The 14248-nt window shown below is 40.7% G+C and overlaps 1 protein-coding gene across 2 annotated transcripts in view; it reads left to right on the top strand.

Annotated features, from left to right (window-relative positions):
- LOC140463075 (transcription elongation factor A protein 1-like) overlaps nucleotides 1–14248 on the top strand; it is a 136599-nt gene that overhangs the window by 7653 nt on the left and 114698 nt on the right. For both annotated transcript variants that reach the window (XM_072556759.1, XM_072556754.1), the window contains exon 2: nucleotides 990–1082. In XM_072556759.1, the coding sequence (XP_072412860.1) occupies nucleotides 1029–1082 (54 nt within the window). In that variant the 5' untranslated portion in view covers nucleotides 990–1028. The remainder of the gene's footprint in view (nucleotides 1–989; nucleotides 1083–14248) is intronic.

Raw genomic sequence — 14248 nt, 5'->3', positions numbered from 1 at the left:
AACATCAGCGAGTTAATAAGTTAGAGATATTATGGTAGGGAGAACAGCTGGAAAAGGAGTGTATTTACAGTGATAAAATTAGAGATGACATAAAGATATGAACGGTTCAAGAATGAATCAGATATCAAAATTTCACAAGTTGATTATTGAATAATTAGATTGGGTAAGATGGAGGTGTTTGAAAAGTTAGATGGAATATTATTTTCAAAATCTGTTTCAGATTCATAAGTTGATTTGTGTAAATAAGACTGAGAACTTTAATGCTGAGCCTCTGTACCTCCATATTGCCTGGCATTTTCTCCTTATAATTGACATGTCATATCTGCAATGGATCTAGCTCTTTATTGTGTTATAATGAAACAGACAGGGAATTCTCAAATCCACTCTCCCATCCCACTCATTCCATATCATCTGAGATAATTGGGACTGCAACATGTGACAGCTGAAGGTTATTGGTGCAAAATTCTGCTCTAGGAACCCTGAGATTGTGAGATTGAAAGATGTCTCAGAAACAAGCCAAACACTTTTCAACCAAGTTAGATAAGTTTTCAATTTTGCTCATTTTAATATTCTTGCTTGAGAGTCTTCTGGTTATAGTTGGAAGGCAACAATAGCACTAGCCAGGAACTCAGCTGCATAGCGCTCATTTCTCCATGTGCTTTTGTCAGTTGGTCAATGTTCATGTTGAGCCTGGGACCTCTGCACTTGGGGTATGCGAATGGAAAATAACTACATGTAAAATTGGTGGTTCCAATAGAGAGTAATGAAACAAAACTTTATAGCTTATCTGTGAATACTCAGGATATTTTGGAACCCACTGGAATTGTTTAGGTTTAAGGCCAATTTTAAGTTACCACTAAATTTATTGTATAGGTTTTTGAATTTCATTTTGAATTTACCTCAGTTGCTCATGATACAAACTTTAGAAAAGACTTTCAAAAAGTGTCTGCCTCTTCCTTTCTCACTCAGTTATTTTGTCTTCCTCCTAGATTTGTAGAAACACAGTCTTATACATTAGAGAAGAAGACATGATCATTCAAGACACAGCATCTATTTTCAAAGGCAATGTCACATGTCTTAAGGTAAAGCATACTCTTCATTTCTCCTCCCATTGTCTTGAAATAAGGCACTGATTTATGAAGCTGCTTATTTGATCACATTAAGCGAGTACCATTAAGCGAGTTAGAGCAAACATCTTTACATCACAACAACCAGCATGTCAGTTTGTCAGGGTCCAATTCTCCTTACTTTGAAAGTGTCAAGTGAAAAGTGATGAGAAGGGGAAATAAAGGGATGAGATGGCTTTGAAGCCACCTCACTGAATATGTTCAGTGTGAAAAGGCCATTTAACGGTCTCAGCTTTCCACCTCGCCAGTTATCTGCATTCCTGGTAAGAGAGAAAATGGTTTCCTAATTAGGAAGTCAGGGTGACCTACCAGCTGGACTAGGATGGGGCCTTCAATTGCTCCAGTCTCTAAAAGCAAACACTTGTCTTTGCCTCCACCTAAACTTCCCCATTACTTCAACCCCATAAGAACAGAACAAAAAGTCCTTATTTTCCCAACTCTGTATCTGCTGAAGAGTAAGTCTCGATCAGTAAATATTAAGAAATGGCAGCTTCAAGGCCTGTCTATCAGCTTTTAAAAATCTGGTCAGTTGATGACACTGAGAGTGTGTGGATTGTGTGTTAGTTGCCACCTAACCCGTCCACCCTAACACTTTTTAAAAAAAGCAAGACAATTCTGCCACCAGTACCTCCTCTAAAAATGATTTGGTAAAAGACAAGTGAACAATGGGAAAGAGAATAAATTTCATCTTAAATGATTGCAACCTCAATGCAGGTGAACACTATGAAAGAAATCACTATTGGTTTAAAGAAATGCTATATTCTGAAGAAAATTGATCAAATTTTAAAGGAAATATTGGATGCTTCTGCAGCATTGCATTAAGAAAAGTGGTGCCAATGACCTCTAACAATATCGCTCAGCAAAAAGAATGTTCTATTATTCTGGCACTTGACTAGAAAGCTATGATTGGTATTTTATATTATGTTTTCTTTTAATCATTCCATGTTGGAATAGATTGACTGTGGTTATCAGCACTGCAAAGACTGGATATTCTTTCATGAGCAGGAACTTTTTCAATAGTATTCGTCAGGCTCCAAAATAAGTGAGCAAACTTCACAATTGACAATGTAAAGGTAACTTATGAAAATTTGGGAGTATTTTAGAACTTTTTTTTGTGTGGTGCATTCAGACACCAAAACATCACAAGTTTATTGGCAGTTCAAAATTAAAACCATTTTGCATCACTGCAAAATTCTATATACAGAATAGAATGCCATTGAATGCCATTGTCTCTTTAAAAAATGGATAGAGACTACTGTTGTATAAAGTATTAGTTCTGCAAGAGTTAATGTTGAGCTCTTTTGAGCTCCAGCCAATTTGATCAAATCACAGTCTTTGGATAGAGAAACAACTTATCGTATATGAGATCCAAATAGGGTCAGATGTAATGTGTCAGGAACCTGATAGTTATAGTCTTGACTATGTTGCTAATATTAATGATATCTATTTTTATCACACAATAATCTTTTCCTCATATAAGACAAAGTACCTCTTCTTGTTAAGCCCATATTGTAGTCTATCCTCTACCACTGATAATTAGATAGGCTCTTAGCATAGAAAGGAAGATTGGTGGCAGCAAACCACCTAGCCACAAGCCACCAGTGGATGGTACCTTGAAGATACAAATTGGCAGTGCAGGTATTTGAAAATATAAAATTGCAGAAATGTTACAGAGTCAAATTCCAATTGACATTAAAGGACAAATGTTTTGAACACAATTAACTTTGCCACTTGAAGAACATTACTGCTTTAAAAAGACGCAGTCAATGACTGTAATGTGAAAACTGACAAGTAGTCAGCAGTATTTTACACAGTAGCAACAGGGTGAAAGCAGCACTCCAGAAGATGAACTTCAACTCAGAGGTGGTATGACATTCAGGGTAAACAGTGTGGGCTATGAAAGTGGTCAAAATTAGTCACACTGGGACAAGGCAAAGAACTTAAATTGAAAGGCGCTTTAGAGGGTTGTAAAGGATCCAGATGTGAAGTTAGAGAGAATAGTGTAAAATGTTTTTCTAAACTGTTGCAAATGCCAGACAGGGAACAAAAAGGGGTGAAAATAAAGTTCTCACTTCTCAAAATGAGCATTGCACCATTGCAAATAGGCTGCACGAAGAGAGCTGCATAGGATAAAGTTTAAGCCAGAGAAATAATTCTACTGCCGCAGTACTGAAAAGACAACAGAATTAACTGAAAAGGTAAAAAGCAAAAGTTAGAAGAAGTCTAATCAACAAGAATGTTTGAACAATTCTAAGATTTTTACCAGGAGAAAGTGAGGACTGCAGATGCTGGAGATCAGAACTGAAAAAGGTGTTGCTGGAAAAGCGCAGCAGGTCAGGCAGCATCCAAGGAGCAGGAGAATCGACGTTTCGGGCATAAGCCCTTCTTCAGGAATGAGAAAGGTGTGCCAAGCAGGCTAAGATAAAAAGTAGGGAGGAGGGACTTGGGGGAGGGGTGTTGGGAATGCGATAGTTGGAAGGAGGTTAAGGTGAGGGTGATAGGCCTGAGAGGGGTTGGGAGCGGAGAGGTTGGGAAGAAGATTGCAGGTCAAGAAGGCGGTGCTGAGTCCAAGGGTTGGGACTGAGATAAGGTGGGGGGAGGGGAAATGAGGAAGCTGAAGAAATCTTCATTCATCCCTTGTGGTTGGAGGATTCCTAGGCGGAAGATGAGGCGCTCTTCCTCCAGGCATCGTGTTGCCATGGTCTGGCGATGGAGGAGGCCAAGGACCTGCATGTCCTTGGCGGAGTGGGAGGGGGAGTTTATGTGTTCAGCCACGGGGCGGTTAGGTTGGTTGGTGCGGGTGTCCCAGAGGAGTTCTCTGAAACGTTCCGCAAGTAAGCGGCCTGTCTCCCCAGTGTAGAGGAATTTTACCAGATCAGGATCTATATGATTTATACTTCGATTTCAGTGGGATGATTTATTAAGGTCATGGCCAAAGAACTTTAGTTAGAAGTTGTGCAGGGGGATATGCTTAGCATTTGAAAAAGTGAGAAAACATCCATTTTACTTTGGAAGAAGCAGGAAGAGCTCCATCTTGGACTGTAAAAGGCAAAAAAAACTCTTCAGAAGACTGGAACTACCATTTTGATAATTGAAAAATTCTTAATAAAAAATACAGAAAACTACCTTTTGTTATTTATAAGAATGATTTGGATGTGCATTAAGGAGACATGGTTAGTAAGTTTGCAGATGACGCCAAAATAGGTGGTGCAATGGACAGTGAAGAAGATTATCTCAGAGTACAAAGGGAACTTAATCAGATGTGCTGATGAGTGACAAATGGAGTTTTAGATCAATGTAAGGTGTTGCATTTTGTGAGGCAAAATGTGAGGCAAACCAGGGCAGGATTTACACAATTAATGGTCGGGCTCTGGAGAGTGTTGCCGTACAAAGAGACCTAGGGGTGCATGTGCATAGTTCCTTGAAAGTTGTGTCGTAGTTAGGCAGGGTGGTGAATAAGGTGTTTGGTATAGTTGTCTTCATTGGTCAGGACACAGAGTATTGGATTTGGGATGTCATGTTGTGGCTGTACAGGTCATTGGTGAGGCTACTTTTAGAATACTGCGTACATTTCCAGTTGCCCTTCTATAGGAAGGATGTTGTTAAAGTCGAAAGGGACAGAAAAGGAACACAGGCTTGCACATCTTGAAAAAAAAATTCTTAAAGTACAAAATTGCTCAAAAATTAAAATCACATTGGGGGTTGAATATATTTACACTGTGTGTCCTATAGCATATGGCATAATATATTGCCAGAATATCAAAGAAGGTACAGATACTTCTGATAAAGTTTTAAAAGACTTTGACAACTAGGTCAATCTGAGAATAAACAAAAGTCTAAAGTAAATAAAATTTAGCAGAAGAGTTTAGCTTCCAGGGGAATCAATTTCATTAATTATATCGACAAGTTAGTGAAAACAATGACTATGGAGATTAGAAATAAAAATTCACAAAGACAAAGTTGATTTTGAAATTATTGATAAATCATTGCAATTCCTGGCAGAATTAACTTTGGAGAAAATTGGTCAAATTATGCTGAAACAAAAATCAGCAAAATTCATGGACACTCCGAAGGAGATATAGCCTACTTTCATATTCCGCTGGAATTCATATACTGCTTAACTTGAACATACAAGCATAAGAAATAGGAGCAGAAGTAGACCATTTGACACCTTGAGCCTGCTCTGGCAATCAGTAAGATCATGGCCTTTCTGTTTGCGTTTGAATTCCGTTTTCCCTTCTACCTCCAATAACCCTTGATTCCCCATCCTAAAAAGAATTTATCTATGTCTTGAAAACCTGTTTCCGTCACCTTCTGAGGCAAAGAGTTCCCAAATCACACAGACCTCTAAGAAAAAAAGAAGACTCATAAAAGTGCAATCCTTAATTTTAAAACAGGGCTCAAGTTTGGAAACAAATGGAAATTGCTAGAGAAACTCAGCAGGTCTGGCAGCATCTGTGAAGAGAAAGCAGAGTTAACATTTTGGGACCAATGATCTTCTTCAGAATGTTTTGTTTCTGATTTCCAGCATCTGCAGTTCTTTGTTTTGTTTTCTCCCCTCTAGTTTCCATCTACAAGAGGAAACATCCTTTCTACATTGATCTATCAAAACATACAGGATCTTATGCACTTCAATTAAGTCATCCCTTACTTTTCTAAACTCTGGTGGAAACAAGCCCACCCTTTGAAACCTATCCACACAAGACTTTTTCCAAGTATCAAACCTCTTCTGAACTAACTCCAATGAATGAGAGCAAAACTGCAATGATATTTGAGATAGAGTTTCACCAACACCTTGTTGAACTGAAGCATAATATAATCACTTATAAGTTCAATTCCCCTCAAAATAAAGGATAGCATCCCATTGGCATTTTTGATTATGTGCTGCACACTAGCTTTTTGTGACTCAAGCATCAGAATTACTTAATTCCTCTTTGCCTCAAAATTCTGCAATTATCCCTCATTTAAGTAATAATCTGATTTTAGACTGATTCTGAAGAGTAGTCCATGCTAAGTCTGATGGTGGGATGAAACTTGATGATATCACTCTGTAGTCATTTCAGTGATTCCTTGCCATGAGCCCAAAGGAAGGAAATAACACCAGTGTATTAGCATTAGTTGGAGGTCCTGTGCAGCAAAGAAGTCTTACTCATACTTCTGCATGAAAATGTTGGCATATTGAGTGCAGATATGGTCCCTATGGCTGTTCTGTGTGTCTGGATGAAGCAGCTGAGTTCTAGAATGGCATCTGGAAATTGGCAGTTGTTGTTGAATACTAAGGCTGTGACAGTGATGTTGTTGTCATGGGGGATGCTGGTGCAGAATGCCGAAATGTTCATTCTGACGAGGAATGTTCCTGATTCATCTGGTCCATGAGTGCCGAATTTTTGAAAGACATCCGTGGTGTCGCAACAGAAGCTGGGGGTTCCTTGTACAATGGGTTTCAAGGTGCCTTCGATATAGCCAGAGACGTTCTAGCAAAGGGTCCCGTTGCCCAATATAAGTGACCATCCAGGTGTGTTAGCTTTGTATATCTTTGGAAGGCAGTAGAAGTCTCCAATGCAAGAAGTATGTGGAATGAGAATGCATAGGATACTCTGAAGGTCTGGATCAAAGGGCTTGATCGGTCTGTTGAGTTGACGATGTGTCCTTTGGTTGGATTGGCAGTTAGTTGTCAGTAATGTTCCTGGTTATTCAGTTGTCAGTATGTCTCTTTGCAATAGTCTATTTTTATTCTTTATGATACTGGCTCCTCCTTTGTCTGCTGGTTTGATGATAATGTTGCCATTGGTCTTGAGAGCCTCGATGGCATTGCATTGTGCTTGGATGACATTCTGCGTTATCTTGTGTGTGCGGCCCTGATGGAGCTGAGGTTAATGCATCTCCTGACAGCTTGAGCATACATGGTGAAAGTGAGGATTGCAGATGCTGAAGATTAGGGTCAAGATTAGTGTGGTGCTAGAAATGCACAGCAGGTCAGGCAGCATACAAGGATCAGGAAAATCGATGTTTCGGGCAGGAGCCCTTCATCAGGGCTACCAAAATGTCAATTTTCCTGCTCCTCGGATGCTGCCTGACCTGCTGTGCATTTCCAGCACTACTCTAAGCTAGCATGCATGTCAACGAACACTTTAGCGGTCAGTCTCCGATCCTCCAAGGTGAACTTCAAGGTACACAATGGCGCAGAATCACTAAGCAGCCAAGTTTCGTACTCATGAAGACGGCCTCAACCATGATCTTCAGTTCGTCGCGCTACATGTGATTCTACTGTTCTGTATGTGTAAAATCTTCCTTACTGTCCTGCTTTGACACTACCATCTTGATAAATTGTTATGATCTCTCTACCTTAATTGGTTTGTACAGATTTGGATTACTTATTACTTTGATTAAACCATCCGTATGCGACTCTTATACCTATTATGCTATGCCAGTCATTTGATTTGTCTCGTGCATTTTTTTGTAATTCTTCTCTGCCTCATTTAATTAGAATATAGGTCATTCCTTCCCTTGTTTTTCAGCTGTTGAAACTTTGCTCACATCATTTGACACTCTTGATCATCAACAGAGACTTATTATTCGGCCTGTCGACACTCTAGTCAGACCATTTGTATGACCTTTTGATCTCTCTGCCTATACATTCTGTGCCTGTATGCTTCCCTCTCACTTCACCTGACAAGGGAGCAATGCTCCAAATACTTGTGATTTCAAATAAACCTGTCAGACTATAACCTGGTGTTGTCTGACTTCGAACCTCTCCTCAAAGAGAATCTTTCTGTAACTGACACAATTCTGAAGAAGTGTCGCAGAAGCCAAAATGTTAACTCTGCTTTCTCTCCACAGATGCTGCTCGACCTGCTAAGTTTCTCCAGCAATTCTTGTTTTTATTCAGCCCTCCAGACCTGGGATCAACCTAGTGAACCTTCTCTGGACAGTCTCCAATGCCAGTATATCTTTCCTTAGCTGAGGAGACAAAAAGTGTTCACAGTACTCCAGGTGTGTTCTAATTAGTGCCTAATTCTATATGTTTACTTTAAGTTTAATGCTTTCACTAATTATTTAATAAATCACAGATGAAAGGTCCATTCATTAATTTCTTTTATTTATAGTAATAATATTCTGTTAGTCTAAAACATCTCATTAAATTGCTACTACTATACTTCTTTGATCCATCCCTTAGTTAAGAATGCTGGTTCAGTTCTTCTGCTTACTTAATTAACCTTCTTTAGGTTTAAAATACGAGTCTTAGACCCATTCTTCTTCCTTTTAAACTACACGTAAAATTCAATCATATTTTGCTTGCAGCTACCTATGGGAGCTTTAACTCTAGATCATTCATTAATTCTGTCACATTACACAATACGAAGTCTAATATAACATGCTGCCTGATAATGTTTTAATGCTGCACCTTTTGAAACCAATCTCAAAAAGGATTCAAGGAGCTTTTCATCCAGGTTACGGTTCATATGTAGATTAAACTCAACAATGATTATTTTCATCCTTTTATCATAAACATCCAATATTTATTCTGGTCTTCTTTGTCCTACACTTTGTTTACTACTGGGGTTTATAGATCACTCCCACTAGAGACAACTTTCTCCTACTATTTCTCACCTCCATCCAAATGATTCTACATCCTGATCCCCTGAATCAATGTCATCTCTAACTATTTTCACAAATGCTATCCTTGATTAACAGTATTACCCTTCCACCTTTTAGGTGGTTTACTATTTTTATTGAATGCCATATAGCCCTCAATTTTCAAGACTCAATCGAGGTGAATAGAAGAGATGAATATCATTTAAATAGAAAATAAAAAGAAGATCTGCAGATGCCGTAAATCAGAAACAAAAGCAGAAATTGCTAGAAAAGCTCAGCAGGTCTGGCAGCATCTGTGTAGAGTTAACCCTTCCTTAGAACATCATGGTAGCTCGGAAAATGTCCGTTTCTATGCAGAAGGTTTCCACCCCACCTCACTTTCATCCGGTCCATCTCTGACTACTCCCTTCCCTTCCTCAACACTTCTGTTTCCATTTCTGAGGATAGGCTGGCAACCAATATTCACTATAAACCCACTAATTCCCACAGTTACCTAGAATATGTATCCTCACATCTCGCTTCCTATAAAGACTCAATTCCATTCTCCCAGTTCCCCTGTCTCCGTCACATTGGTTCTGATGAGGTCAACTTTCACAAGAGAGCCTCTGTATTTTTTACCATCTTCCTCAATTGAGGATTCCTCAGCACTGTTGTTGACAGGTCCCTCAACCGGGTCCAACCCGTCTCCTGCACTTTGACCCTCACTCCCTGTCTTCCCTCCCGCAACAGCAAAAGAGTTCCCCTGGTCCTTACCTACAATCCCAAAAGAATTTATATCCAGAGGATCATAGCTGCAATTTCCACCAACTCTAGTGAGATGCCACAACCAGTTAATAGTCCTCTTCCCTCCCTTGTCAGCCTTCCGTAGGGATCATTCCCTCTGAGACACCCTGGTCCACTCTCCCTTCATTCTCAACAGCAACCCCCCCCACCACCCCCCCCACCTCCGCCCCCCCCCCCCCCCCCCCAAACTCCCCAAGCCTCACAGCAACTTTCCCTGCAACCACAGAAGGTGTAACACTTGCTGTTTACCTAGTCTCTCCTCAGTGTCCATGGGCCAAAATACCTGCCATATAAAGCAGCACATTACCTGCAGTTCACACAATTTAGTCCACTACATTCACTGCTCACAATGTGATCTCCTCTACAATGGATAAAAGAAGCATCAGCTGGGTGGCCGCTTCACAGAACGTCTATGTTCTGTCCACAAAAAAAGACCCTGAGCTTCCAGTTGCCTGTCACTTTAACACACAACCCTGTTCCCTGGCCAGCATCTCGGTATCAGGTTTGCTGCAGTGCTACAGCGAAGCTCAGTGCAAGGAATTTAGGGATCCTTGTGCATAAATCACAAGAAGTTAGTATTCAAGTTCAGCAAGTAATGGGAAAGGCAAATGGTATGTTAGATTTTATTTCAAAGCGGGAGAAAGTGAGGACTATAGATGTGAGGATTCCTGATGAAGGGCTTATGCCTGAAACGGCAATTGTCCTGCTCTTCAGATGCTGCCTGACCTGCTGTGCTTTTCCAGTGGCACAATCTCAACTGTATTTCAAAGTGAATGGAATATAAAAATGGGAAAGTCTTGCTAAAACAATATAAGACATTAATTATACCACACCTGGAATATTGGGAACATGCCTGATTCCCTTATCTAAGGAAAGGTATATTGGCGATGTAGACAGCCGAGAGAAGGTTCACTAGATTGTTCCCAGGCATGGCAGGATTATTTTCTGAGGAGAGGTTGAGTAGGTTGGACTTATATTTATTGGAGTTTAGAAGAATAAGAAGTAAACATATAACATTCTTGAAGGATTTGACAAGGCAAATGCTGTTTCTCCTTTTGGGCAAGTCTAGTATAAGAGGGCATACCTCAGAGTAAAGGATCATCCAGTTATGACAGAGATAGAGTCATAGAGATGTACAGCATGGAAACAGACCCTTTGGTCCAACTCATCCATGCTAACAAGATAACCCAACCCAATCTAGTCCCACCTGCCAACACCCAGCCTATATCCCTCCAAATCCTTCCTATTCATATACCCATCCAAATACCTTTTAAATGTTGCAATTGTACCAGCCTCCACCACTTCCTCTGGCAGCTCATTCCATACACGTACCACCCTCTGCGTGAAAAAGTTGCCTCTTAGGTCTCTTTTATATCTTTCCCCTCTCAACATAAACCTATGTCCCCTAGTTCTGGAGTCCGCAAACCCAGGGAAAAGATTTTGCCCCTCATAATTTTGTAAATCCCTATAAGGTCACCCCTCAGCCTCCGACACTCCAGGGAAAAGAGCCCCAGCCTGTTCAGCCTCTCCCTGTAGCTCAAATCCTCCAACCCTGGCAACGTTCTTGTAAATCTTTTCTGAATCCTTTCAAGTTTCACAACATCTTTCCGATAGGAAGGAGAGCAGAATTGCACACACTATTCCAACAGTGGCCTCACCAATGTTGTGTACAGCTGCAACATGACCTTCCAAATCCTGTACTCAATACTCTGACCAATAAAGGAAAGCATACCAAATGTCTTCTTCACTTTCCTATCTACCTGCAACTCCACTTTAAAGGAGATATGAACCTGCACTCCAAGGTCTCTTTATTCAGCAACACTCTCTAGGACCTTACCATTAAGTGTATAAGTCCTGCTAAGATTTGCTTTCCCAAAATGCAGCACCTCACATTTATCTGCGTTAAACTCCATCTGCCACTTCTCGGCCCATTAGCCCATCTGATCAAGATTCTGTTATAATCTGAGGTAACCTTCTTCGCTGTCCACTACACCTCCAATTTTGGTGCCATCTGCAAACTTACTAACTGTTCCTTTTATGCTCGCATCCAAAGCATTAATGTAAATGACAAAAAGTTGAGAACCCAGCATCGATCCTTGTGGCACTCCACTAGTCACAGTCCTCCAGTCTGAAAAACAACCCTCCACTGCCATTCTCTGTCTTCTACCTTTGAGCCAGTTCTGTATCCAAATGGCTTGTTCTCCCTTTATTCCGTGAGACCTAACCTTGCTAACCAGTCTCCCATGGGGAACCTTGTCAAACACCTTACTGAAGTCCATATAGGTCACATCTACCACTCTGCCCTCATCAATCCTCTTTGTTACGTCTTTAACAAACTTAATCAAGTTTGTGAGACATGATTTCCCACGCACAAAGCCATGTTGACTATCCCTAATCAGTCCTTGCCTTTCCAAATACATGTACATCCTGTCCCTCAGGATTCCCGCCAACAACTTGCCCACCACTGACATCAGGCTCACTGGTCTATAGTTCCCTGGCTTGTCCTTACCACCCTTCTTAAAGAGTGGCACCATGTTAGCCAACCTCCAGTCTTCCAGCACCTCACCTGTGACTATCGATGATACAAATATCTCAGCAAGAGGCCCAGCAATCACTTCTCTGGTTTCCCACAGAGCTCTAGGGTACACCTGATCAGGTGCTGGGGATTTATCCACCTTTATGCATTTCAAGATATGCAGCACTTCCTCCTCTGTAATATGGACATTTTGCAAGCTGTCACCATCTATTTCAGTACTTTCTATATCTTCCATATCCTTTTCCACATTAAATACTGACACAAAATACTCATTTAGCATATCTCCCATTTTCTGCGGCTCCACACAAAGGCTGCCTTGCTGATCTTTGAGGGGCCCAAATTTCTCCCTAGCTATCCTTTTGTCCTTAATGTATTTGTAAAAACCCTTTGGGTTCTCCTTAACTCTATTTGCCAAAGTTATCTCATGTCCCCTTTTTGCCCTCCTGATTTCTCTCTTAAGTATACTCCAACTATCTTTATACTCTCGATCTATCCTGTCTATACCTGACATATGCTTCCTTCTTTTTCTTTACCAAAAAGAGGAATTTCTTCTTTCAGGGGATATGTATCTGGGGCATTCTTTACTGCAGACCATTATTGAAGCTGGCTAATTAATAAGTATATTCAAGACTGAGATATACAGATTTCTAACATTATGGGAATCATTGTTTGCTGGGAAAAGACCGGAAAGTGGTGTTTCAGGTCAGCCACGATCCCATTGAATGGAGGTGGGACTTGATGGGCTGAATGGCCTACTTCTGCTCCTATGTTTTATGTCTTATGGTCTGTTGCCCTTAGCCTGCCTCTTTGCCATAATCTCACCGACTTTGCCATATTTCAGTAAGTAATCTCTTCAAGCAGAGAACCGAAGAAGAAAATACACGATATACCTTAATACTGGTTGCTCTGTTGTCTTGTGTTTCTGAACAAGTACAATCTGTCTTTGGCACTTCAAGGATATTCTTTCTTTCCAGCACTATGTTTCCCTTCATTAAAAATACTATCTTCTTTTATTTCCTTCCTTATCATTGCTGAAAAGCTTGTATCAAGAAATAAAAAGCTTTCAATCCTGTCATCCTCTCACTGCTACCCTGGTTATTCAGGGGCAGGAAAGCTCATGAATGGCCTTCACACCTCAACACCAATTCAGTGATATTGAGTATTCCACCAGTGGGACAGTCACTGTATGGGAAATCTGAAAAACAATCCTTGTGGACATGAGATGAGGAAGGGAGGTCCCTAGTTACGAAGGATTCAGTGAGAGCCACTTTCCCTGCCCTTTCATCTGACTGCCTCATCACCTTTACCAACAATCACCGTCCAGTCCTCTCTCATCTGTGACCTGGCTCCCTCACTGGGAACCAGTGGCAGCTATCACCTTTCCCTGATGAGCAGAGGACAGCTGTCAGCCTTTGAGTAACTGGCAGTTCTCACAAGGGAGAAAATAACAAGTTCAAAGCATCGCCAGGTGGAAACAGTCAATTCTGACCAGCAACAGTGGAGAGGTTTATTGCAAACTTTTCAACAGGTCACTTAAAGCAGTTTGGAGGGTAATAAGGAGTGGCTCAAAAATTACATGCAATTGAAAAGAGACAGACATAGACGAAGATAGATTCCATGTTAGGCCATGCTACTGTGTTCAGGGAAGACAGGTGGGAGTCTTCATGAGAAGTCGGGAAGAGTTGGATGACTCTGTTGTAAAACCCAAGAAGACATTTCTAGGAATAGTAGATAGCCAACTGTTGGAGTTAGTTCTTGGAAGCTTGAGTAACTGTGAAGGGTTCAAAAGGCATTTGTGCACAATTAATACTTCACTAAAGCTGAGCATGGAACTGTAAAAACCCACAAACAGAATGTAAATTAGCAAAATTTTAGCTCCAAGAAAGGTCCAGAGCTGTTTTAGCTTAGTAAAGCTACTTATTATGAAGAACTCGAGTTACTGAGTACTGGAGTGCAATCCTCAAGTCCAGGTATTCATAGACACAGGAAAGGAGGACGATCAACCAGAACAGGAGTAATTGTGGAGATAGTCCATGACAGAGTGGTTCTTAGAAGAAAGTTTCAAAGGCTAGATCAGTGAAATTGAAGAATTGTAATTCTTTGTGAAGATTTGATGATCTACTGTCTTAGTGATGGTGGCAGTGTGGGTGGAGGATGTGTTCACATGGTATCTATCATGAGTACATTTGTTATTTAATGTGCACTG

The sequence above is a fragment of the Chiloscyllium punctatum genome, chromosome 37 (genome assembly GCF_047496795.1).
Source record: "Chiloscyllium punctatum isolate Juve2018m chromosome 37, sChiPun1.3, whole genome shotgun sequence".
In the NCBI taxonomy this organism is placed as follows: Eukaryota; Metazoa; Chordata; class Chondrichthyes; order Orectolobiformes; family Hemiscylliidae; genus Chiloscyllium; species Chiloscyllium punctatum.
This window is presented reverse-complemented; position numbering and strand designations above follow the sequence as displayed.